Consider the following 27916-nt stretch of genomic DNA (forward strand, 5'->3'; position numbering starts at 1 on the left):
ATTAATAAACTCAGTGGTAGAGGGAAAGCAGTGGGTTCAGTCACTCCATGAATGGCAACAATAGTGCCGTGCATAGCAGCACACAGGCAGCACTCACCTCGTGGAGTCTGCAACTCGGTGATGGTCTCGGTGGCTTCATCATCTGAGTCTTCAGTGGCAACCACCTTGTACCTGTTGCTGCTCTGTTTGTTCAGCACATGTGGGACCTGCAGCGCAGCCTCTCTCTCCGCAGCCAGATCCAAATCTTGCTGAGCAAGGTGGGCCCTCAGCTGCCTGATCTCAAACTAGAAGAAAAAACAACAGCATGTACTGATGTCATATGAACATGGCTAGAAGTCCACATTTTACGGTTTGGTACCTATTATTCAGTTTACCACTCAACTACTACAGACTGCTAACAGCAAACACAACGTGACTATGCTAGCATTGGAGTCCAAGATGCTGATGCTATCCTGCAGCTCAAGTAAGCTGGATTACTGTCCACATAATCTAAAAAATAAATGACCATCTTGTGTGGTCTTCTATTTTGCACACCTCTCCCTCCTGGACATTTGCTTTTGAACAATTTCTTACAGGTGTAACTGTCAAACTGAAAGAAATCTTTACAGAAGAGCACCCTTTATAAGCATTTAGGTATTTACATTCTTGACGAACATCTCTAATCTGCTAGGCTGCAATAGGGATTTCTGTGAATTGCTCTTCCCACATTAACTTTAGGCAAGGGGACACTGCAGTCTCCTTCCAGCCTGAAGTCTTCTGTACTCCACAGCATGAAGAAAACCCTGGGGCAGGTTGCCACTTTTCTGTCCACTCCTCTGAAACACAGGAGCTACAGCACTTACTGACATTCTGCAGTCAGGATAGGATTTGTCCAAAAAGCAGATACAGTTAAGATGAAAAAGGTTACCAGGTACAGTTTGATTGATGGACACAGCATGTTTTTCCCATGCCTGGCAGCCAGAAGTCTTCCATAACGCAAGAAGGAAAATCATTTTTCCAAAGTGCAGAGACTATTCAAACTTTTAGATAAGCACCACAAAATCTCACCCTCCTTCCCCTTATCCAGCATGGCCCCATGACACCACATTTCTCCTTTCTAAACTCTTTTTAAGATCAGTAATATGGCAGTGCCAAGTCATGTCTAATTACAGAGAATCTGAAGGGGGAAAGCAAATGAGGCAAGTAATAGGCTAAGGCCTTTACAATGCAGCATTGCTGGTGTCCCTTAGTTCAAGGCCTGAGAAGCCATCAGAGTGTGATGCTGCAGCAAGCCACAGTGCACCTGTCACTCTGTGTTTACAACAGAGATGAAATTAGCACCTCCATGCTTGAAAAACCAGTGTGTAACAGCATGTAGGCTAAATGAATCTGGGTCTGGCTCTTGCTTCTCAGATGCTGATTCTAGTCTGCCATGCCATCAGATTTTGGGACTGTCAGCAGACCTAGTTTGCTTGACTGCTGTCCACATGAGACACAGCATTCATGCCAGGCACAGTGCACAGCACCAGCAGCTCCTCTGACCTGGGCAAGCAGCTGGAGGGGAAACAAGACAAAACTTCCTCAGACCTCAGAAAGAAAAGAGGGAAAAGAAAAAGGAATTTGAATTGCCATATCTGGAAACTATCTGCTTTCCAATGCATAAAGAAAGGAGCCTACAGGAATGGGAAGGCGCAGGGAGAGACTCAAATCCAGAGAGCAAAAGGATAGTTTAGGCTCTCTGGGTCACATTCAAACCACCTGCTGCAGAGATCAAACAAAGCAAGCACATCTCCCTCTCCTTAAATCAGCAGAAAGAGAGCAGAAAGGCAGATGCAGACAGCATGAGGTGTTCACTGCTCTTAACCAAAGGTCAACTGGCAGTAATGGTCAGGTAGCATCAACAAACGTCAAAGTGCTGTTCTGCTCCTCAGTCTCTGCAAGGAAATCTCTGCAGCAGTCCCCATCTGTGGTTTCTGTCTTTATCTATCAGCTAGGAAGTGGTGAGCTGGGAATTCCCAGGCAATTTCAGGTTCTGTTCTTGAGTCTTAGAAAGAAATAGAAACCATAAAAAACTTCGTATTTCACCTTCAAAGGGAGAAAGACACCCTTTCAGGCCCTCCCTCATAAATCTGGACATTTTTACTTTGGCTTTGCTGACAAGCTATGAACCGCACAGCCTGGCACACAGACCAAGCAGCAGTTGGTAAGCGCTGCCTGTGATGGCCCCATTGGACAATTCCACTTTGTGCAAGCAATTCTTCATTTACTATTTCTATAGGGAAAATGAAACAGGAATCCACAGGGAAAATGATCACTGCTATCCAGGTAGCATCAACAACAGAAGGGGCTTTGCTGCCATCTTATGTTTAAAGGACAGAAATACATGCCTGTGGCTCCAGCAGCAGAGGATGCACCTGCTCATGAAGGGGGCACAAATGTTGTGTTCCAGAAGCTGAAACCCAGGATGGGTACCTTGGATCACACCGTGCTTCCCTTATCCACAGGAGGTTGGTAGGCACAGACATGAGGATTAAACCCACGGGCACAGTAAAGCAGCACGCTGCTCTGGACTTCACATTTATGCACATATACACACACATCTCACAGAGATGCAGAACCAAAGCTCTGTTAGCAGATCACCGAGCACAGGACAGTGCCCAAACCCACTTCAGTACACTGCTTACAAATGCAAACCAGAACTCTCACTGTAAGGCAGCACGTTCAAAAAAACACCACTTACCACCCAGATCGATTCAAGAAAGTGAAAGGACTTTGTTAAAATATCTAAGGAAAATTACACAGAAAACACATATTTTCCTAAGCTTTTAGCTCATGAAAGGCGTGCACATACTCAGGAAATCATTTCAATACTGATTCACAACTATTACAAATTACCCCACGTTATGCTGAAGCTGGTATGCAGCTTTGACCACTAAAAGCAACCCAACAAAACAAAGGTTAAGTCTGAAAGAAGCGTGTGTTCCTTATGGGCATGATTCAATGAGAGACTGCATGAGCACATTACCTGGTAGGTGCTTCTATCTACTGAACATTATATTGAACACTGACCTCGGGCAGCTCTAATGTGTAAAAGAGCTAATGAGATTGCTCTGACTCCACATCACGCAGGCCAGGGCAGGTTAAATAAATCAGCAGAGGGTGTAAAATATAATGATCTTTTTAACTGAAAATTCTGGGCCAAAGCTAAATACATGAAATTTCTATTTGCAGCAGGAGCTGATGCAGCTTTCTGAGATGTAGACCTGAGCAACGTGAACACAGAAAGCTGCAGGAGAGCTGCACTGAGGAAGTTATGGTTTGTATTTTGAGGCAACCTATAAAGGCTTAACTGCTTGAAATATATATAAGGAAAAAGGCAAAAGCATATAAGGAAAAAGCAAAAGAATCTGTTGAGATCAAGGAGACTCAGGTAAACTGTCTCCCAAATTAAGACAATCAAAAACTGAGCACTAGTCCATCTGAGACTGCTACTGATGTTATTTACCAGCACACCTGTATTATTCATCACCTTTGATTACACGTACTTGGGTAGCTTCTCATGGGTTCCTTTATCAATAAGCTCCTTAACATCCTTGGCAATGGAAAAAATGTATTTGAAAACTTCACAGAATCACAGCATAATTCAGGCTGAGATGAACCTCTGAGGAACAACTAGTTCAACTAGTCCAAAATCTTGCTCAAAGCAAGGCCATTTAGCTCAGACTGCTACCAGCTTGTGCCGTCAAGTTTTAAGGATCTCTATGGACGTGTATACCACAAACTTCCTCTCAATTTGCTCCAGTGCCTGACCATCCTCCTAGTGCAAATGCTTGTTCTTATATTTACCAGGAATTTTCCACATTCCAGCTTGTCTCTGTGCACCTCCAAGCAGAGGCTGGCTGTGCTACCCATGAGGAAGCTGAAGGCAGCAGTAAGATCCTGCTTCATCTTCTCTACCTAAGGCTGGACAAGCCCAGCTTCTGCAGCATATCATCCTATACTGTGTGCTTCAGCCCTGAGCATCATTGTTGTCACTGCGTTCAAGTATTTCCTCTATCATGGAGCCCACGCTGGCCACAGCACTCCAGGTGTGATCTCACAAGCACTGGGCTACGTTTCTCAAATCCAGACATGGGAGGTTGCAGAAAATTAAGTCACACAATTTCTTCAGAGCAGGCAAAATAAGACTGTGCTGAAACTATACATTTTGTGTGTGTGTGTGTGTGTGTGTGAATAATCTGTCTTTTATGTGTACTGCTGCTGGAGGAGACTTTTATAATGACATGGAAAGAGATGTGCAATATAAAGGTGTGATACACATGGCTTATGTGAAAATACATTTACTACCAAGAAAAAAGGAAATAAAGATCATTTCATGTAAGAATAAGTAACTACATTGTCAGGCCAGATAAGAAAGATAATTGACTGCAAATGTAAACTGGCTTGCTGTTGTCAAAATTAGCAGTATTTTGACAGGAAACAAACCAGAAAGAACTACAGGGCATGCTTGTGCAGCTCCTCACTTCACAAACACATTAGGCAATTATTTATAAGCAGGTAAAATGACAGAGACCTACCCAGAGCTCTGCATAACAACTCACTTCATATGGCTGCTTGTATAAAAAGTTCCACCCCTCCCGTCTGATGTTTTGCACATGCACAAGACTCAAAAAGGGACAGACTTAGCAGTGAGTCATATAGAACTTCCCCTTAATGGTTTCGCAACAGAGGATGACTGACAATTTCAGAGATCAATGGGTATTTTAGTCAAAAGCTTACTTGTGTCTAATGCAGGCGTAATAACTTTGTTCCATTCTATGAGTGCTGTCTGTGTAGAATGCCCTGCCCTGAAGCTTATCTGCCATTGGGATGCAATCCAATGTTTACTTCCATTAGTTTAGTCATTGTTGGTAACAATAAAAATCAGGAGACGTTTGCAAACCAATGATTTATGGGCAGAATGAAACACGGGATGACCTTGGCTGCCTTCCATTTACCAAGAAAATGACTGGTAGTTAGACATGAATTAAAATTATTGCAAAAAGATAACATAAGTTATTTCTCCAATAGGTAATTTTACCAGCTAAATAGCCCTGTCATTAAACTAGCAGCTGACGTACAAATTATATTCCAAGATAAAAAAAAAAAAAGAAATTACAGGTTCCATAGCTCATACAGTTTTGAGAGTGATGAAACACCCTATACTACAAGGGCTGACAGAAAAGGAGCTTTTGTGGCACACAGTCTGGGCTGGGCTGTACTTAGCCGAAGGACTCTAAGGAAAGTTTAACACCAAAGATCACATAAACAGATCTACTGTCAGAATTGGGAGTTCCTTCACAGGTGATTTCAAAAGAAATTTGAACTGGAATTTGCATTGCTAATGGAATTTTGTGTGTGTATATATATATGTGTGTGTGTGTGAATATACATATATATTTCCTTTATAATTTGACATTAAATTGATAAAACTTAGTTATTGAACTGATAAAACGATACCACCTGCAAAATACTCCTTCTATATTTTTGATAGTAATTGCAGTGAGACTTCCGAATCTCTCACTCATTTTTAGAAATCCCTGTTACTGTGATGGGTAAAGTTTCTCATGTCTCACGTGGAGCCCTGCACAGCCATCTCAAATCCTTTAGTATTTTCTCTCTTAACCACCCTCACTCTCTGCTCCTTTTTAACAACATCTTTCTTGGCCAACAGAGAATAAATAAGACAGCAAACTATTGGAACAGTTTCAGCAGGGTTCTGCAGAGACCAAAGTCGTAGCCCACCTATCTATAATTTATTAAATATATTCTGTTTTTCAGATGTATGGCTAGCCAAAAAACAGCATCTGGAAGGAGTTTTCATATTTGCAGAATATCTCCAATGTCACTCAGGAATGGAATAATACTTTGCAGTTGTGATACCCTATCATTGGCCAAAAAATACATACAGCTGACACGTAAAACTAGACAGATTAAAAACAACAACAAAGGTGTGTGTACATGCACAACAAGGACTTAAATCACACAGCTCAGCATAAGGAAAATAACACAGCTCACAAAAACAAGTTAAAAACCTCGTCTGTGACAGGAAGGCTATTTGCCTGTCAAGTGTTAAGTACCAGCTTCAAAACACAAATGGGACTTCTCAGAGAGGCTGTATACTCAGGATGGAAATGCCTTGCATGTGTTAGAGGCAACAGGTCAGCCCCCTGCAGGCTCTAGGCAGCTCCCTGCTATCTCATCTGCCTGTGATAGAGGTAGCAGGTACCTTACAGACAAGGCAACCTGGAATCCCTACCTGCTGGACCTCCAGACTTAAGAGCAGCCAGACTGCTGTAGGCAACCCCTGCATGCAAAAGTATAGACATGCTCACTCAAATTCCAAGAATAAGCAATCCTTCAAAAGGCTGACAGATAATCAAATGAAAAAGCAAAAACCTGGCAGAATTTTAGACATCAAATATCATTAGGAGACTTTCCCCCCCCCCACCAGATACTGTATACAATGCCAATGTGAATATTATAATGCTGACAACTTGTTCTTGACTGAATTATGAATCTATTAATTTACGAAGAATGCAGTACTTGTGTCAATGCCTTCTGTTGCTAACTGCAGCAAATTAGTACATTTACCTCATATTATACAGCTGAAACATTTGTTTGGCAGGAACTCAGGACAGTAAAACATGAGAGATTAGTATGCTGTCATTTTTCTATAGTCCATATTTTTCCATAGCTGATGACACTTGAAAGCTAGGAGAGAACCTACTCTGTTTTCACAGATTTACTCATCTACCAAAGCAGTAATTCTTTGCACTTGACATACAGCTATGCTGTAACCATCCGAGCTCAGGTTAGGGCTACCATGGTTTGACATTCTGCAAGCCAGGCATGCGGATAAGGAGAACGTGGATCAGAATGGAGGGTGGCAAAAGTGCTCCCGAACCCCACTTGGTATAATGAGCCTACCTTCACTCAGACTATGAAAGAACAACATCAAAAGCTGTTTAGGGAGTAGGAGTATTACTTAGCTCTATAATAAATTTCCTAAAAATGAATGTTTTCAAATTTATGATAGTCAAGAACTTTAACCTAATAGCATGGGCTGACAGACAAAATACTACTGTGGGACTCAAGAAACTGCTGATTTGCCTATTGCATTTGGTCTAAAGAGATTCTCTCCTCTGTAAAACTGGGTACATGCCATTTCTTGTTCATTTCATGATCATAACAGAAGCATGAATCTACCGATATCACTGCACAAAGTTGCCACAAAGAGGACTGTCGATGGGTTTTAGGTTCCTAATAGAGAGATGGGCACAGAAATCCCTGCTTCATATTAGGTACCTGTTCTACAGTTGTCCTGTACTGGGAGGAGTTGCCTCTCCTCCTGCCTGCTCAGGCCTATCAGCTTTCTGACTGATTGACCCACTCCAACTAAACCCTCATTTTGTATTTGAAAAACACCTGCCAGAAGTGGGGAATGGGAACTGATGCTGGAAACTTCCAGCCTTTATTTGGACACCTCCTAGTTATCCCTGCAATGGAAATGTGAATTAAGTCAGTTGGAGGATCATTCTGTTGTGGTTTGGTGGTCATTTGAATGCTCCACTTTGCCTAAGCAGGTTACTAACAAACTCATTTACATAAGACTATGTAATTCAAAATGCCTGCCTTATTGTCACAATGACTGTTAGACACTTTTTTTCCACATCTATTTTAAATTTCACCTTCCCTTATGTCAAAGGACCGAGCCACTGAACATTTGGGGTCTTGCAAAGAGTATAAAAAATGCTGCACCAGAAGCTTCTAGTTTCTGGTGCAACATCTTGAGTCTGCCAAGAGTCTCAGACTGACCTACAAGGAAGCAGCCTCCTGCATTTAAAACAGGGAGATTCATTAGCTTTCATGCAAATGCATGTACTTTTCCAAGGAATAAGGCTTTAATACAGCTGCAGAGTCCAATAATGGCAATGAATTTTGCATGCTCTGAATATTATGCCTAACTGCACTCATTCAATAAACCAAATACTGGAAGCACTCCTTTTCTATTCCTCACATTTGTTTTCCTCACCTTAAGAACACACGCATAGCAGCAGATAGAGACAACTGCTGTTTGACAAATATCATGCATAAAGATATCCTGGCTGCAGCAAGTATTTCTTTAACACTGAAATCTGTCACTTTGCAACAGAAATCCTGATGATGCTTTTCAAACCTTCAATTATAGCGAAGAACGTACAATGTATGATTTTCTATGACAAGCTATGTGTAAATAAAGACAATTGAACTTTACCCCTTGTTCTTGGCAGATCTGGGTTAGTCTTTCCAGCTGTTCATCCTGAATAACCTTTGCTTTCTCATACTGCTGAATCATCATCTCCATCTCCACTTTCACTGGAAGGACATATGCTGGAAAACACAAACACTTCAAATTAACCCAACTGTGATTCTTTTTTTCATTTTTAAATCAGAGGGAAATCCTTTACATAACTTCATAAGCCAAAAAAAAAAAAAAAAAAATCACCCCTTTTGCTTACAGCAAGTGAATTGAAGTATTTCTTATGAGGAAGGATTTCTAACACATGAAACGCAGGTCATAAGCAGGGTCTAGATCTTGCTTGGTCAGATCTCCGACTGAGCTGAAATGCATCCTGCATTCTCCTCCTAGCTTTTTGCTAATACAGACATTTCCAAGTGTTTACAGCAGATTTCCTGAATTGCTAGGTAGGATGGATTTTCTGCTTCGAGCTGCTGCCTTCCCCTCTAAACCTGAACAGCATGGCTCCCTTTGGAAAACAACAACCCCACAGCATTAAATTCCTAGACTTGGAGGTATGAAATAAGTCCTTGATGGCAACAGTGGACTAAGGAGGAGATTTTTGACATCTTGTGAATCTCCACGAGATCCTGAGCTTTTCTTGGACACTTCAGTCACAGGGCTAAGACCTTTCCTCAACTCTGAATACAGAGTTTGGGCATCTAAACTAAAAATAACAGTTTGACTCCATGCTTCCAGGCACAGTCACTGGTTCTGCTCTCCACAACCTTGACTTGCTATGGAGTTCTTATCTCTCATGGTGTTTCCCCACAGAGGTTTGGGCAAAACAGTACCAATATATGCCTGGTTACTGTGCCATGCAGCATAGCAGAGCTGCAGAGCACCTTCAGCTCAGAACTACCATGATAAAAAAAATGCTCCCGGAATCTGACATAAAAGTTGCACCAAAAACATTGGAAACACAGATACAGCTTCATGGACGTATGGATGGTGTGGCAAATATTGGAAAAGCATACTGGAAGCAATTATTTCATACAGTTAAGAATGGTGCTGGATGGTGAGAGACAAGAAGCGTATCAGGTTATATGTATTTACCTCACATGTGTGGAGATGTGGAAGTGTCTCAAAAAAAAACTAAACCAATCAATTATAAAGGCTCAAATGGAACAGAAGAAACAGCCATGAAATTGAGCCCTACTCTCCTCCGTGCGAGCTATAACTCTCTCCTGCTTGGTACTTCTAACATGTAAGAGGAAGGGGGACAAAAGGAAGAGTGGTGGAAGGCAATCTTTTCATGTATTTAAAATCTTTTTTTTTGTTTGTTTGTTTGTTTTTCCAGTCCGTCAGGTAATTCTAGGAATCACAAACTGAATCACCACTCACCATCAATAATCCTCTTCACTCTCCATATTCGTAGTGTGATAATAAGGCTGATAGCGTCCCAGGGGCTGTTGGGGCCATTAGCCACTGTTGAGGCCACCATTGGCGCCAAGGACAAGATTATGACAGCACCATCAAACACCTGGAGAAAAACGACTGTTTTCAAATGAAAGAAGATCACAAGCCCTGCCTTTTCTGTTTGAGGTCATGAAGGGCACTCATTTCCCCCAAAAGAAATGAAATTAAGGTATGTATTTGAAAGCGATATGAGATGTGGCCAAGCCCCATCCTTTTCAGGCAGCATGACGGAATTCTTTAGTGTTTCACCCACATTTTATGAGGTGAGGAGAGAGAAAGTGGTGGGGGGACAGGAAGAGAGAAAGGTATTTGGACCTACTGGCCAAAATCTCCATTGTAGAAGTGATAGACTAAATGCCATTACAGCTGAAGACCTTCATTATCATTGATATTTATTACTTATCATTTGGCGTGATTATTTGCTCCCCCGGCCTCAAAATACAGTCCCTGCCCATAGATCTTACTGCCTGAAGGAAGAAATCAAGAATACAAGTAGAAAAGGATGGTCCAAAGTGATTTAATGGCTCTTGGCCACGTCCTGACTACATAATGTGTGGGAACGTCTGTGCATCAAGACAGAAAGATTCTCTACTCTCACTGTTATTGGGCAACAAAACTTTCAAGGATTTTGACACTGTGGACTGTTCAGAACTTGTATGATGCTGGTTTCATTGTGGATTAGATCAGAAAAGGCAACTGTATCCATCAAAAGTCGGATTTAAGAAAGAAAATAATTTTACATTAAAATTGGGGTTTTTGCCAAAGGAGCATTTTCTATCAGAAAACCATACACCAATTTTCAACCAGTTCTAACTTCAACTTGGTTACAGGAACGTATGTGCACAAGTCACATGAAAGTTTTTACTTGTATTACTCATTATCTCAGGATAGCAATAACAACTCCTGGACTAGGACAGCTCTACCAATAAAATCCATAGGCACATGTAGCAAAAACCCCACAATCCTGTCCTCCTCCTGTAATAAAATGATTCCAAGCATCATACTCGTTGAGAGTCGTACAGAAAAGGAAACTGCATTATACAGCTTTGCACTCATTTAAACAATGAGAGGAATATGCATACTTATCTGAATTAAAAGGTATCTGCATCAGATCTGTAACAAAGCTACCCAAAGCAGTTCTTAACGTTCTTAAGAATACTAAGACATTGTCTGCCTGGAAATCAGAGCAAAGAGTAAGACTGCTTACCTCTATTTTGTTTTCAATGTAATCCCATATGCCAAGGACCACAATCCTCAAAACAGTCTAGTAAAATAAATTAGGAAAAAAATGGTTAATATTGTTGTAATTTTATATAAACATTAGTCCTTTACCTATTGAAGGGCTTGTTTTTGTCTTATCTAAGCATGTTGTATCCCTTCTAAATAAGGAGCTAGGAATAGCTACACCTTTGGATAGTAGAATAAAGTACTGCTTTCTAACCACCATATTAACTCAGTGAAACTTCATGAATGAGTTTCAAGTCCAAATGTTCAGTCCTTCCAACCTTCTCAAGTTTCTTTTACACATGTGAGATTCAAATCACTACGCCAAATGAACAAACAAACAAACCAAACATTAAAAAAAAAATAAGAAACAAAAAAGCCCAAACAGACTCAAGCCTTCAAAAGATCCACTCTTGGGCTCCCTCAGTAGTGCTGGAATATAAGAAGATTCTCACTTCTTGCCATTTTTGATATGTTAGTGCATACTATTTCCTAATGAAAATAAAGAGCCACTGTCTCTCTTCATGCCCAAAGCTGATCATCAGTTCATCAATTCGAAGAGCAGAGGCTCTTATTCTCCCTTTGCCTGTCCTGAGTGCAGTCTCTTTGCTTTATTGTGAAGTCCCAGAAAGTCACAGAATAAGAGAGAAAAAGATATTTATGATCCTCCCCTATTAATCAAGCAGCTGTAAGCAACATCAGTAACTAGAAAAGAGAACTAAAGAAGGAACACAGAATGAACCAATGGTGAATTCCAATTAAAAAGCCAATGGTGTTGTTCCCCCCCCCCCCCCTCATTTTGTCTTTAAACTGGCTGATAGGAGACAATTAAAAGAAAAATAAATCTGATGATTGAAATTGAATTCACATAAAAGGAACGCAGACATGACAGGCATGAAGATTCTAACTGCAGCTGTATGGCTTGTGAAGAAGAATAAATTTCTTCTCCATTAAAGACCAGCACCAGTGACAGAGAGGTCGGCAGGCCTACATGTGAATGGTCACCGTGCCAAGAACTGTGCTGGAGAGTTTAAGTGACTATATGATGAATATACACATCACCTCTTCATTAAAAATGCAAACACCTTCCAATCCCAACCAACTCTGAATTCACACCAAATACAGCAGCGTTACCTAACTGCATAACAACATTTAGATTGTTCAGAACAGTACTGTTCTGCCAAACCCCATGAGCCCAATTGCCTCACTTGGTCCAGGATGACCACGCTGAGCTCTACCTTGGCACTCCAAACCTTAGCTTGTTTTGCAGAGGAAGACACTGCTGTGAGGCATACGCTGCTTCCAAATCCTGCCTCATATCACAAATAATCAGAAAAGTCAGCCAGCCAGCACTCGCTCAGGAATGGTGTATGTGAAGCACTGCCCAGGTCTAGCTGAGAAAGGGAGCTGCTAGCCAGAAGAGCAAATGTGGCACTCTCTTCCCTCTATAAAGAACGATGAGACTCTATGTAGACACCAAGAACTGCTAATGCTGCTGGTCTCTGCTCCAAAAAAGAACGTTTTACTTTCAAAGCACTTTACATATGAAAGACAGGAACAACTATTTCCTTATGAGCCTGTATGCACAGGGGTTTTAGATGGGGAAGAAGAAACACACAAGGGCAGCTCTGTGAAAGCCCTTACCCCTCCAAATGTGCCACTGTGGTGTGATGTGAGCACAGTGTGTAAGTACACATGCTGCTGTACGACCAAGATTACTCCTGTGGCCTCAGCACCCCAGCTCCTCTGTAAGGAACTCCCTCACTGCCCACTGAGAAGCTGCACGAAGTACAAGTTACTCGTGAGCACACAAATCCTGCTACATCAGTTAACCCTGGGGCCACCCCAGCAAGCTCCACAGCAGGCAGCCAGTGGGGAATGCACGAGGAAAAGCAGTGCCTTCCCAAAAGCACGCAGTGCTGCCTTTACAGCAACCCTGCTGACAGCACAGAAACATCCAGGTCATTTTCTTCTGTGCTTAGGCATCATTTATGAAGCTCTATGCCAAGGAGCAACTAAAGGATGGTTGAACACTTCAGATGTTTACAGTAACTGATAGTGAAAACCCTTCCTCTTTCGGATAGGAGTGCACAACGATCTTCTCTTTGCAGTGATAGGGCACTGTAGGATGTGCACAAGGAAAATAGAAGCGCTGTCGCACAACTCTAAACGTGATCCAACACGGAACTGTTGAGGGAACATAAATTGGCATTTTCTTTTCTGCCTTTTTAATTCCTCACTGCAGTGTTTAAAGCAGACCGCATTACTGTCACATTTGGAGGCCTGAGCAGTTCCAAGGGCTGGATGCTAGCACAAATATTTTCATTTCCAGCCTGCTGGTGTGAATCAGCACAAGCCAGCAATGACGGGAAGTCTGTCTGGCAGACAGCAACAGCTCTTGGTGCCACATCTAGAAGCCAGGCTTCCTCGCAACAAACGTCTCGACGACAAGCATCCCTGCTTAAAACTAGAGCAAGCAAATTAAAAGAAGGGAGAACACGAGGGCAGAATGAACCCTGCTCCCCACCTGACAGACATCATCTTCAGAGCAAACAGTTGAGGGCACAGGATAAGCTTTAAAAAACATCTTTTTTGCATGGAAGCTCTTCAGGCTATCCACTGGCATGATCCACCAGTTTGTTTTTAGCAAAACAAAGCACATCACCATAGAAGTTTCAAAAGCCATATAGGGCAGCTCTGCCTTGGTGCCCTGAGGGAAATGGGCGCTCCAAAAAAGCACCTTAGATGCATGAGTCGCACAGCACACGCACACTGTGGTACAGCTGTGGTATGCCCATGGCTCCCTGCTTACTCCTTACCACTGGCAGCTCCAACCTCATTTGCTTTCTCTGCCCTCCATGCACAAACCATGTGATCAGTGATGCTGTCGTAACTCTTACCCAGAGGAGTCTGAACCAAGCAAACTGGGACTTCTCTAGGCATGTTTCCCTGTTCAGCACAATAGATACTTTGACTGAAATAAAAGCACTGGTGTCACTCACAAATAACATTTCAGACTATTTTTTTCTAAACAGCCACAAGCATCCTCCAAATAAATGCATACCGCACTTGACTCCATATACTTTATACTGAACTTAAAAAGAAGAACCTGTAGCAGAACCTCAAAAAAATCAGAGCCAAGTAAAATTCAAGCAAAGCTTTTATGCACTGCAGATGGAGCAAACCACAAAGAAATTAGAAGAGTACAGCAACTGAAACATTCAGATGAAACAAAAATGATAGCTGGGACTCTTACCTTATGTAGAGCTAACACAAGGAAATACAAAATCATAAGGAAAAAAAAAACAGAGAAGCACCACTGTTTTCTACTGATGCGTGGGCATTTTTCAGTGCTGCAGCAAATGCATACACACAGTTCTGCGTTACACTACAGGCATTCTGCATTTTGGGGTGCATAGCTTTGAATGCAAACATTAGATAACACTGAGTATTTATTTTTTGGTTAAAGGCCACTGACAGGTTCCTCTCCTCTCCTCTCCTCTCCTCTCCTCTCCTCTCCTCTCCTCTCCTCTCCTCTCCTCTCCTCTCCTCTCCTCTCCTCTCCTCTCCTCTCCTCTCCTCTCCTCTCCTCTCCTCTCCTCTCCTCTCCTCTCCTCTCCTCTCCTCTCCTCTCCTCTCCTCTCCTCTCCTCTCCTCTCCTCTCCTCTCCTCTCCTCTCCCTTCTCTTTCCTTTCCTTCCCTTTCTTTTTCAAGCTGAAAAAAGAATGCTTTGACATTTCTTGACCAGGTAGCTTTTAATTAGAATATCCTTATGCATACATATACATATGTGTGTGTGTGTGTATGTATATACACATATATATACACGCACACACACATATATATGTACACATATATATACACACATATCTATATATAGATAGATATATACATATCATATCATATACATACATATTTATATCTGTCTTATCAATATACACGCATATCAGAAATACTTGCTGCCTTCTGAGGAAAGCTAAACTATTACATAGAAGTCTGCCTGGTGTACTAATACAAATAAAAGACCAGACACGTCTGTGAACTTATTTTAGATGGAGTAAGGCCAGATTAAAGAAAAATAAACCATATTTTTCAAAAAGAAAGGTGATTTTGAAGTGGACATTGTTCATTGCTGACACAGTTGCTTGCACGACATTGACTGTAGTGTAGCTTGTGAAGAACTGTGATGCTGCAGGTTCTCTCTCTAATTTGGCAGGGAAGCCTGGCCAAGTCCTTTGCTGAGCCAGCTGTGTGCATTCCCCCAGTCTGCGTGAGCTGGCCACATTTGTTAGCTGACAGCATGGTACATTCAGTAATTCTGAATACTTCACTGCTTGCGTTGCTAACACGCTATTTACTACCCAGTGACTTGCTGTGCCATTATCATCCACAGCATAAAGAAATCCAAAGGAGGCAGCACTGGGGTGATGCTGACCCATCACGCTTAACTACCAGCAAAGCAGAGCAACTCTGCATTTCAAAATGAGGCTGGGATTGCACAAGAGCTGGACAGTGGATGGAGGAGGGTGGAAAGGGTCTTTAGCAGAGTGTTTCCCTCCTTCCACTGCCACAAAACTCTGGCAGAAACTGTAAAATCAAGCTTCTGTCTCTAGGATATAACTTATAACATCAAATACTTATTGAAATATTTCCCAGAAAGAATACCTCGTACCCCTCTTTATAATCTCTGGCTTGGGTCACTTTGCAGAGGCCTGAGCTCATTCACTACTTAAAAGAATCTCTTTTTGACACCTTGTAGTGTGCCTGTCCTGAGATACTGCAGGACTTGTTCTGGTGTATGCTTCTCCCCAGCCTGCAGAGCATGAAGAAACACGTTGGCATCTTTAAATGACACATCCTCCTGCTTCCAGGCCATAGGCATCCTCCTCACAGGGTTTCTCTTCAACCAAAGCTCTGAAATGAAGAGGATAACTACTGACCTCACCTCACAGAGCACAAAACACTCCGGACTTACTGTGCTCTGTAACAACAGGGATCCATTAGCACACGTAGTCACATAGAAACAAGTAACTGCAAAAGCTTGGCGACACCTAGAAAACATGAATGCAGTGCATTTTTCTCACTACCTACCACTAATACTCTCTTAGGGTACCACTGAGTGCTCAAATGCATCTTTGCATGAGTACTGCAGTTCACCTGTTGTTCTGCAACAGTCATTCTTAGAACGTGGAGAAAAATAGTTCTAAAATGAAAACTCTGGATTGATTTGAAAGGGTTTTACAGGAATAGAAATGGTTTACTACAGATGCAGCACATCACTATAAGGTCAATGCAGACTGGACAGAAAATCAGTCTCAAGCAGCCTTGCTTCAGAAGTTCCCTCTTGGCATGCTCACACTAGCATTAAATCTTATCTTCACAGTGCACAGTGTAGAACGTGTTGGCCTGTGGCTATCAAGAGATGAAAGCATTGATGTCGCACTGATAGAGCACACCATGCAAGTAATCTGTTCTTGGAAATGAAATAGGCAGGCTCACATTTCAGGGGTGTCTCAAGCTAAATCACTTAGGCCTCTACAAAACTATTTTTTGTGAAGTAAGAAAAGTAAGTGGCTAGAAAAGAAATGTCACAGTATACTAACAACTTTTATATATATATATAGTAGCTTACATTTACCTTTACAATTGTAATACTCTATACAAATCTGTATCTTTGTAACTAGATCTCCCCTTGTCAATCACCTTAAACAAAGGCCAAACTATAAACAGTCAGCAATGCAGGGCATTTGTGCACCATGAAAAAGGTCGTGTGCACATGGAATGAAAGTACACATTCAGAAAAGAAGTCTCAGCTTGTGGAATGATTACAGAATTAATATTAAATTACTGTCTTTCTGCTTGGTTGCTAGAAGCACGGCAAGAAAAATCTAACAAAAGAAAAAGCTGATTTCTGTAATGAAAAACTCTTCAGGAACTGTAATGAATAATCTGTATGGGAAAGGCATGATTTTGTTAGTTCTGCCATTTGGGATGTGTTTCCTCCTAGAAACATAAATAGGAACATCATCCTGGGAGGTTTTATTAGTTCCAAGAATTGCTAGATGCAAAACACCACGATGAGTACTTCCTTCTAACATTCAAGAGGCATTTTTTCCTCCTACAGTGAAAACGCATTTGTGAGCCAGGGCTAATTAAACAAACCCTTTATCAGCCAGTACCCCAGATGTACCTACTTGATTCAAGAACTTGTTTCTTGGACATAGGGAAAAAGTTGCAGTGCAGTTTTGTCCAACTTCAAACACATCAGAAGACTTGCTTTCTCCCTGGGAAACGCTCAAGTGCTGAAAGCTAGCAGAATGCCTGAGTGCTCGGCTGACTGAAGCAAACACAGAGCAATGCAAACAACCAATATCAAAGAACCTGATTCTGGCATGCAAATGGTCTCAGCAGTCTTAGTAGAAAAACAGAACTGAACAACAGCTACAGAATCAGATACCTGCGGCAATGCAATAAGGCTATTAAATACAGACTTCAATCCACTCAACAAAATACTCTGACTTTCCCCATCTTTCTTTTGTCAGCCAACTATTACCAAGGCTGAATATGCCCTCTTTTTAGGGTGCAACCTTGCTTTGCTGTTGGGAATGGGGTTCCCCCCCAAAGTCTTCTCTTCTGTCTTAACATCTGGGTAACATTTGGTACCCAGACAAATTATAGTAATGTATGTAAACAGAGACAAACATACACAACCACCACCACTAGTAAATCCTACCCTAAATACTTGGGAAGAAGCAAGAAGAGTTGACGTGCGCTTCATTTGAATTTATGTTGGAGAAGTCACAGACAGTGACAGAAAATATAAAATTGTCAGAAAGCAATAAATTCCTGTAAGACTCATGGTGATAACACAAGTGTATAGAGAACTGGAAAATGCACCAAGCTCAGCTACTTAATTTTGTTGGCAAATGTTCTGCTGGCAGCTGCTAGCTGCTGGCATGTTTGTCCCCTTCACTTTAACCAAGCAGAAAGCCAGTGCCTGTTTAACTCCACTATGATGAGACCATAAGTACTTGCAGTGTCTTTACAGCACTTGCCTTTAACCAGTCATGCTTTTCCAAAACGCTCAGATTTTCTGCTTGAAGTTTCCTGTTTTTCACCAAGCTGTTGTTTTTTACAAGTTTCTATTACTTGTTCTTTACATCTAATTTGAAGTCTCTCTGAAGAATGACATATCTACCTCTATAACGAATGGGAACCAAACCACAGAAAAAAAGCAATAAACACCCAACACTGGGACAGTAAACTTGCAAAGGAGAAAACCTTTTTTTGTACACCAGAAACTCTCAGCCCTTGGTTTGGGGAAGGAAGCATCGACTGAAGAGCTAAGCACCAGTTGCCTGTTATATCCAAAGCAAATCAATTAAGCCTGCTCAAATCTGGAAACCCATTCCTTGGCACCAACAGTCACGGAATGCACTCATTATAACACCCAATCTTCTCAAGAAATAACAAAGACAGCTGACTCATGGTATTGGGAATTGAGGGGGATAAAAAGCCTCTGACGGAGCATAAAACAAAGATGGATGAAAAATATATTTCTATGATCTGCAGTTTTTACAACATTTCATAATCTCTCGAAATTCAAAGCTTTTGATTCGAGTGAGAAAAAAAAATAGACTTTCTGTTTTTCTTCTGAGGAAACACATTTCAACACAAACAGATGTGCTGGTGTTCATTAAATGAGCCTTGCACAAGACCAACCCCAGCAAACCCAATGGCAATGTTACATCTTCATTCTCTTTCAGATCTGAGGTCTTTGAGGATATCCAGATACTTTGGGGAGTGCACCTCTGTTGCTTTAACGAAGTCAAGGACTCTCAGCAGCTATAAATGCATTTGATGAACCAACATCCAAAAATTCCACCTTCCTTTGTGCTCATTACGTGCTTTGTGACCACATCTTTCACCAGTGTAAATCCAACCCAGAATCAAGCTGGCAAAGGAAGATGCCTACAAACAAAATTAGCACAGAAAAGCAAAGAAAAAGTAATTCCAAATATGTAATGCAGAAAGAAAGGAAGTATCCAAAACACAAATTCAAAATGAGAATGGTGAGTCAGGCAATCAGCGTGAAGTACTTCTGTTACTGTTTTACTGCAAAGCATTTCCAAATCAGCCCATGAATTTGTGTACGTACTGTTTCAGTAGGACTCAAACTCCTTCTTTCTGCCTTGACATAGCTGGAAACTGGCCTGGTGGATGTGTCTGTGCTGCCACAAGCAACCTACCCAAAACTGCCTGCATGTGAAGTGAACTACAGAGGGGATACAGGGGAATACAGGAACACGACGCTGCATCAAGCTTTGGGGAAAGTGGTAAAAACAAACGAAAACAAACTTGAGACTACACCCAGCAGGAGAAAATCAAGGAACACAGGAAAACTTGCTGTGAGACAAGCTCAAGTCAGCAACAAAGATGAGGTGAGCATGTAAGTGCAGTCCTGCTGCCAGCAGCAGTTACTACAGGCTGATCCTACTGGAAAGCTCAGGATTATGGGTACCTCCAGGGTGCTGATTCCCACAGGAGAAAAGAAAGATTCTCAAGGAGAGGGAAAAGTATTTCTTTACAGGGAATGGACTTGATCTAGCAAACCCAAGCCTTTGAGAATTAGGATATGCAATGCACAAAGAAAGGATTCTGTAAAACTTTTCATTGCCTTAGAGATTCTTTTTCAGGCAGGTTACATGTAACCTACAATCCACAGTCACTTTCAAACGATGGGAAATGCACAAAAGAATTATATGCACTCGTGTAGCTTCAGGACCAGAGAAGACTGAGACGCAAAGCCATCCTGAGACCCCTGCCTGGAATCAAGGAATCCTTTCTGAAAGTGCCCAAAGGCAGTCTGGACACACCAGCTAGAAAACCCCCATAATGAGCAGAAATAGAATATAGAAATACAAAATGATACATGTAAATAAATTTCACTAAATAGAACCACAGAAAGAAACAGTGGTATAATATGGTGAGTGTGAATCCAACACAAGTAATCTACCAGTCATTTACAGATACCACAGCCCCCTGTTTGTTTGGGGCTTTTCCAATATCTTTGTCATCTTCACCAAAACGTACCACAGAGTGAAGACTTCTTTTTGGATGACAACGTTTTCTCCTACAGAACTAGAGGGTGTATTGTTAAATACAAAAGCCAAGGTTCTCTTCCAACATACTAATTGGCATCATGTGACAAAACAATATAGAACTATTTTTTGGTGACAACTAATACATCATAATGTACCTGGAAAAACAGCTTTACTAACTTGGGAACTTTCAGGTGTAGTCTAAACATCTCCATATCAATCACTTCTCTTTACAATGAAGTTGGAAACTATAACAGATTATCCCAATTTGGTCATTTGTTATATCATGACTAAAGCCTTCTCCAGCTTCTGAAAATATATTCATAAAAATATTTGCAAAGAAATTCACCATTCGTTTCATTCTCTTACTTTTACATGCAGCAACCCAGAACATCTAAACTACCCACATAAGCTATGAGAGAAGATCATTCCACTCTTTAAAACAGATCTTTCTGTAAAATAAGATCTGTGATCTTGAATTCATTCCTTATTCCCGACACCAATAAGATTTCTGTGAGACAAAATGCATGAAATAGGCCTCTCCCATGCCTGTGGTGATCCAGAGACTGTCTCTTCCTGTAGCTGTTCCATTTGTCCTCCTTGCCCATTCTAGGCAGCTGACAAACAGCACCACTACAAACATGATCTTTCAGTTTGCTAAGAGCAGGAACTGTTACACCTTTTTTCTTCTCTTTCCTTAAGTGCACTCTGTTACATTCATTCACAATCAAACCAGTGTTAAATTCTTGCTAATTCAAGTGACAGCACAAAAATACCTTGCAGTTCTGTGCGTGGTGAAAGTCTTTGATCATACATACCTCTGAAAAGAAAACAGACAGGATGACTAGGCTGATCCAGTGAATTACTCCTGCAAACTGTGAAGCACTTGAAACTGCAATTAACACAATACAATGAAGCATCATTTTAGTAGCAGAATGCAACTTACGTTTAATATCATTACTACTGCTACAACTTACATGTGGATCAAGCTTTCTTCCCTAAATTTCATCATGGAAAAACCAGAAGGGGAGTGGGATGTAATGGCACATGTAATTCCAGACCTGTCAGCTGTTCACTCTAATCCAGATCAGCATGTTAGCAGCTGCAGCAGCTTTGCATTGAATCGTTCACACATCAGCCTGCTGGTAAGCAGTGACATACGTGTTTTAGGTCTCTGTTACTGCTGCACACTCTCACTCCATGCATTGTGTTAGTATGAGATGTGTGACTAAATCCTGCCTACCTGCAAGTTCAGTTAGAATGTTGTAAGGAAACAGTGCTCCACTATTCCCAAATTACTCATTCTTTGACAATTCAGCTTGGAAGACCAATAGCTGTCTGGAACAGGTGATTAAAAACAAGACCTCAAACTGGGCTTTAAAGCCTATTTCTAATCATATAACTAAGGCACTCTTTACAGGAGAGACTGTCTTTATGGGGTTAAATCAATGTCTTGAAACATGGAGGATTTCTCAAGGAAGTTTACTGAAATTCTATGTTCAAAGTGCCCTTCATTGCTGAAAGCCCAAGGAGTCCAGTATCTGAACTACTGACAACTCCTACTCTAGAGGTCACATACTCTGAAGTTTCAATTAAAACAAAAACAACCCCTCTTTCCTTACTTTAGGGCATAAGTGAGTCTACCTTTCCTACAGCAGATGGATTACAATACTCTGTGCAGCCCTGCTGTTTCAGAGAGTCATGTAATAGCTAAGCTCAAGGTGATCCATGACTTGGTGTGCGTAGAAATGCAAGATTATGGCAGAATTAACTAAGTCCCAAGAACATGTATGGCATGCACTAAACCAAGCATCTTATTTTAAAGTTAAAACTGAGTAAAATGGGAAGAAGAGGAAAGGAATGCAGAAAGAAATGAGGATACAAAGCAAAACATGGATGGGCTGCTGCTGGAATTCATCCAGCTCATGGGGACTTGATGTGAGAGTGTTTTCTGCAGTGCAGCAAAGGAACTACTTAGAGATGAAACAGGAAAATGTAGTGCATATACCTAACCCAAGACACTCTCTTTGCGGAATAAAGAACAAGAAATGGAAACCACCTGTAAGCTATGACATATAAGGCTCCAGCTGCCCCTTAGTGGACAAAAAATATATAGCAGTAAGAATTTTGAAAGAAAATCAATTTCTGATGGAGTTGAGTGCTGGATCCATTGCTGGACAGCGTGCAATCAAATTGCCAGTAAAACAGTACATCTGTAAAAGTCTTCCAAGCCAGAAGCTTTTGTTAAAGAGCTGAATCACGAACCCATACACTGGCTTTGTATATTTGCCTCTTCCAAAAGATTCCCATTTGTGAAAGGTCTACGAAACAAGAGAAGGCTCTCCTCCAAGAGGTGCTCAACCCACATCTATTTTACTTGTTACCCTTTTTTTCCTTCAAAAAACAAAAACAAAAACAAAATCAGACAAAAAACAAACAAACAAAAAAACAGCTAAAAGCCAAATAGTTTTGCTTTATTTCACATTTTGCTTGTCTGGCGCTATGAGGACAATGTGAATACAAACCCAGGATGCTTTTTAGTCATGAAGACTACCGTACAGTATAAAAGTGAAGTACAGCTAGCTTCAGCCCACCTCCTCCTCCTTTTGTTTATACTCAAAATGCATATCGGGAGGACAGGAATGAAGAACGCATCCTGACAAATGGTGAGTGGCCATTATAGAAGCTCATACTATCAGCTCTTGCCTCTGATTGATGTTGTTCTTGATGATGGTTTCCTGGCAGATACAAACAAGTTTCTGCCAGGAGTAGACAGCAGCTGCTCACTGCATGGTTTGGGCAAGCCCTCAACCCATTCATGCAGAGATATCACTGCGTCTCAATACTCATTTTCCTTGGGCAGCTACACACATAGTCAGACGGGACCCTGATCCAGCAAGATGACTGCCTGACTTGCTCTCCTCCAAAACTACTGACAATAGGGAAGGGACAGCATGGTCTGCTCTTCCGAGTACAGGAGTAGGGGTTGAAACTTGCCAAGTCCAAAACACTTGCATCACATGACATTATTTTATTAATGCACATCCTGCACATTTGCAGACCTGGTCTCCATCACTGACACTCACAGTTTTGTGTGTGGGAAAAGCGCAACCAAGGACTGCAATAAAAATATGAGAAAGGTACTTTCAAAATGACACAGCCAGAAAAAATGGACTTTTCGTGCAATAGTAAAATCTCATTTAAAAGAGAAAAAGGAGACTTCCGAAATAATTGTTAACTATAGCATGGATTAGCATTGGTTATTACAAATAAAACTGCCATAATGTATCCTAATGCACTGCTCAATTTCATGTAGAATAAGAAATCATTGTAAATATAAATTATATATATATATTTTTAAAAGCATGATTATGCCCTAAATGCTTTTTACCCCTTCAAGGTAAGCAATGTACATTCCTTGTACATCACAACTGCAATACCAAGCATCATCAAGATAACCTTCATCTGATTTTAATCAAAATAGAAAGAGGTCATCTTAACAAAAGCAAGAAGTGTGATGAGTTGTAATGCAAAGCAGTAACACAGAGCTACATCCTCTCAGGTACTGAGAGAATCCACACAGACAGGACAGGGATAGCATCCTAATAGTAAAATCACCTGACCTGACCAAGCACCTGTATGTCACATACAAAGTGCAAGCTGTGGAGTTTTTAAGAGTATGATATGCACCAGATACAAAGAGGAGAATGGCCCTAAAAAACAGTCATCTTTTCAGAAAAATGAATGGTAAGAAAGCACGTGCTTCCAGAGGAAAGTCTCCAGAACTATATTAAAAGTAAAACAAATCAACAGAAACAGCTTTTAAACTCTTGGGCTCCACACAAAGTGAGAAATCTATATATAAACATAAAGATGTAGTACCTCAATAAATGCAGTTCCTCATTCAATTTTTAAGGACTTATACCCATAATTAGCATTCCTGACTCTTCTGAAAGCTACAGGTTTGTCCAAATTATGGGTTTCCCCATCCAAAATGGTAAGTTCCAAGAGACTGCTGAAAATAACAAATGTAATGAAATGGTCATGCTGGTAACTGTGTGTGCAGTATGGACAGACAGGGCTGTAAGGAGGGCTGAGGGCAAGCTTGGGCAACGCTGTGGAAAGACAGCACAACCACTGATTCCTCTTAAAGGGTTTATAAAATGGTTGCAATTATCAATCAAATCCCCTAAAGTAATCCTATTACAATACTTAAGACTTACACTGAAAGCTAACTTCACTAATATCAACAGAAAAATCACGACAATAGCAAAATAACACAATAAAAACTATGCTTGCCTACTTTGAAGTTGCCCCAGAGGACATCAGACTGTGACTCTCTCATGTTGTGCATTCTTGCATTCATGGGATTGTCTGAACCTCGTTACTGACATTTCTATCTATTTGTATGGAGGTGCTAAAGGCTACTCCACAACAATAGAGGGAAAAACGTAGCTGGCATTTGTGTTCACAACAGGTTTGTATTGTAAAAGTCAAAAAAAAAAAAAGGAAAAGGAATGGAAGAAAACAGTAGTAGGAAAAAAATCAACATGAAAAATTGTACTGTGGAACCCGTGTAGAGTGAATTCAGATAAAGCAAAACTCCACTTCGGCAGTTATTGGAATCACTGTATGTTGGAGTAGAATAAAAATCTGAAACATTTCAGCACGCCACAAGATAGAAAACCATAATTTCAATTCCTACCTACCTCAGTACAAGTAAATAAGTAAGGAAACGGCACGAAATAACCTAGCATGTTCTTCATATATATGTATACAACAAGTATCAAGGAGATTAACAATGCATATGATTTTTCTCCTTTGTGTACCGAGTGTTTCTGACCTAAAGGACAGACCTTTTCAGGTACCAACATGCAGATACCTGCATGTACACTCTGCTCTATGAAAATGTGTCCTGTATGAATTTGGTCAGTAAAATAGAGAAGGGTCTGACTTCACTATACCAGGGTTCCACAAACACAGTTCTTGCCTACCCTACTAACCGTTTATACGGTAGGGGAAAAAAATCCCCCACCAATCTCCAACCCACCCCCTCAAAAACCTCCCAGCAAGTTAAGCCCTTATTTCATTAAAATAAAAAAATAAAAATAAAAAATAAATCCCCCTACTCACACTGGAGAAGCTTTATATCTATTAGGAGTTCCAGAGTCAGAAGAATCACCACCAACACTACACAGGCTACCAGGAAACTGTTGAGACTTGCACTGAGCAAAAATACCTGCCACACAGCTGCTCGTCTCCCACAGCATGGTTTTAGCCAGTTAGATCTAAGAAAAGAAAATTAAGAGGGGAAAAAACAAAAGAAAAGAAAAGAAGTGAAAAAGGAAGAGAGCTAGAGAGCAGTGGACTCAAAACAGTAAGTTCTGCTATTATGGATACACTCATCAATATTGTACGTAGACTGTGAGACTCATTGGTTTCTTCACTAAGGTTGGGCCATTTTCCAAATGAGTGCAGTGTTAAATCCTGCTTGCATTTGTCAACTGCATGATCCACTTTAATAAGCATGGTTAATTGCAACTGTTACACAGGCAAAACTTCACCCTGGGGATCAGTTGTGTCTCAGCTTTAATGAGTTTCCCCAACCCTCTTGAGCATACCGGTACTCAAGTGCCTTCCAATGGACTGAGTAATGCAACACTGATTACCATATAATGCTTTTCTACTTTCTTCCTGTCTCACTATTTTTCATGCACCTTGATTTTGATATACACGCTGCAATTACTTATCTGTGGCAACCAAAACACAAAGGGGCTCTGCTACTCAGCTAGAAGGTAATGATGTTTTTTAACAGATTCTCTGGCATTTAATGTTACGGTCTTGCACCTCATCCCTTTTCAGGTACGAGACAAATCAGACAAGAGCAGCAATCAGTTGCACATCATGGAAAAGAGCAACAGGATTTTGGGAAGCACCAAAGAGTAAGTTCAGATACTCCCTAACAGCCTATAATAGCAGACAGTAGACAGCCAAAGTGTCAAGGAACTGGCTGGGCCTGTCTAGCTCATCTATTTTGTCTAAGTCAGCAATCTGTTTACGCACCAGGCTAAACAGATCACCTTGTTTTGGAGGAGAAAGAAGGTTCAGGCAAAGTGAAAGGAGCTGCGCTACGCCACTGGTTTTAAGGGCCAGAGAGCCCTCGATGGCTTACTTAGTAGTACAGATATAGACCAAGTTCTAATGTTCAAATGAGCCATGAGAAGAAATTAAAAAAAATACACATAGCTATTACTTCAACAACAAAGAATACTGCTGGCTGAAATTACGGTCCACAACAACTCCCTACTTTCCAATGTGTGTCTTCAGGAGTGATGGAATTGAAGACATCGCTTGGATCAGCACCAAATCTGCTGTAACTGGTTTCAGCATCAGCTAATAACCACCATCCAGCTAAGAGTGCAGCTCGTTCACTGCAACACCCAAGTTCCAGTTGCAAGAGCAGCTTGAAATCTCCACAGAAAACTGTAACTATCCTGGTTCACACTTCCCTTAGTAGCTGGCAGTCAACCATCCTCTGCAGGGCTGTCAGAACTTTTGGCTCCAACCAAAACCAGTAGCTGGATTTCAAAAGAAAAGCTTGTTTATTGCAGGGAGAGAAACCGCAAGGATTCCTGCTGAGTACATCTGTGAGGATGAGAGCTCTGGAAGGAAGCTGATGAATCAATAAATGTTTTACCAGCGCTTTCCTAATGCAGATTCCCATTTTAAAATGGGTTGTTGAAACCTCCTGCTTTTTCTTTTGAAAATGCTTCTATCAGGAATCACAGTAGCATGCTGTTCAGAAATAAAGCCCATCCTGATGATTTTTTTTTTCCTCCTAAAATTCTCCCATAGTTTAATACTGATATAGCATTTATTGTATCATTTCTCATCATAGTGTTTTGTAATGTTCCTACACTGGCCCACCTCTGAAATTTCTCATGCTTGCCTCACGCTGCATTTTCAAAGTGCTGTAAATACACATTAGTTAATAAAGACCCGATGTGATTTACTAGCTCAGCTTTAAGAAGCAGAAAGCACATGAGGTGTGGTGCAGTAATTACACTGTAGGAACTGCAATGTCAATCTACAGAAATCAATAGTGTACAATAAGATAGCAAATAATTTCAAATAAGTAGCTCTAGACACAGTAATTCATACAACAATCACACACTAAAAACCCCACAAAACATTTCCTGACATACCTATTTTTGAGTTAGAGGAGAAAGAGATGCTAAGCAGTGCTCAGAGACTCAGCATGTTCAAGCAGCTTCTCTGAACACAGCATATATAATCTGATATACTCAGAATATATATCAGCTTGTACTCAGAGCTGCCCGATTACCTGTCCACAAAAGACATTCTCAATTGAATCTCAAAAGCTCAAAGAAGATTTGACAAGTATCACTACTTGGGATTTGCCCTTAGTTCTAACCCAAAGTGCTATAGAATATAAGTATTCCAGTCTGAAGCAGCAATTCAGTTTTTTCTCAATCGTTGCCTGAAAAGAAATACATAAAATAATCACAATGCACTGAAATATACAAAAGGCCCTGGATTTTGAATACTTCTTTTAAATCTAAGGAAAAGAGAGCATTCCGAGAAGGCCTTTTGGCAAACTTGTCAATCTAAATAATGGATTTTATTTGCCTCCATCTCAAAACAGGATAACCTGTCCTTACCACAGCTGGCATTTTGGCCTGTCTGTTTACCAAGATCTTTCCAAAATAGTGCTAGAGAGTGGTTTTGTCTAACTAGTACAGGTTTTAGTTCTATTCTCATCTTATCTTTCTCTTCCCTTTTCCAAAAAGACTTGCCTTGCCAGCATTTTAGCATTGCAGGGTTGCTTATTTCCTATTCTCAGAACGATCAG

General features: G+C 40.9%; 1 protein-coding gene across 1 annotated transcript in view; it reads right to left on the minus strand.

The window, feature by feature from the left end:
* Window positions 1–27916, minus strand: part of TMEM266 (transmembrane protein 266) — an 82764-nt gene that overhangs the window by 20438 nt on the left and 34410 nt on the right. The window contains exons 5-10 of the mRNA XM_046899224.1: window positions 25177–25331; window positions 20862–20935; window positions 10926–10982; window positions 9644–9782; window positions 8276–8391; window positions 98–284 (exon numbers count right to left, since the gene is read on the minus strand). Of these exons, the coding sequence (XP_046755180.1) occupies window positions 98–284; window positions 8276–8391; window positions 9644–9782; window positions 10926–10982; window positions 20862–20935; window positions 25177–25331 (728 nt within the window). The remainder of the gene's footprint in view (window positions 1–97; window positions 285–8275; window positions 8392–9643; window positions 9783–10925; window positions 10983–20861; window positions 20936–25176; window positions 25332–27916) is intronic.

Source organism: Gallus gallus, chromosome 10 (assembly GCF_016699485.2).
Source record: "Gallus gallus isolate bGalGal1 chromosome 10, bGalGal1.mat.broiler.GRCg7b, whole genome shotgun sequence".
NCBI lineage: Eukaryota > Metazoa > Chordata > Aves > Galliformes > Phasianidae > Gallus > Gallus gallus.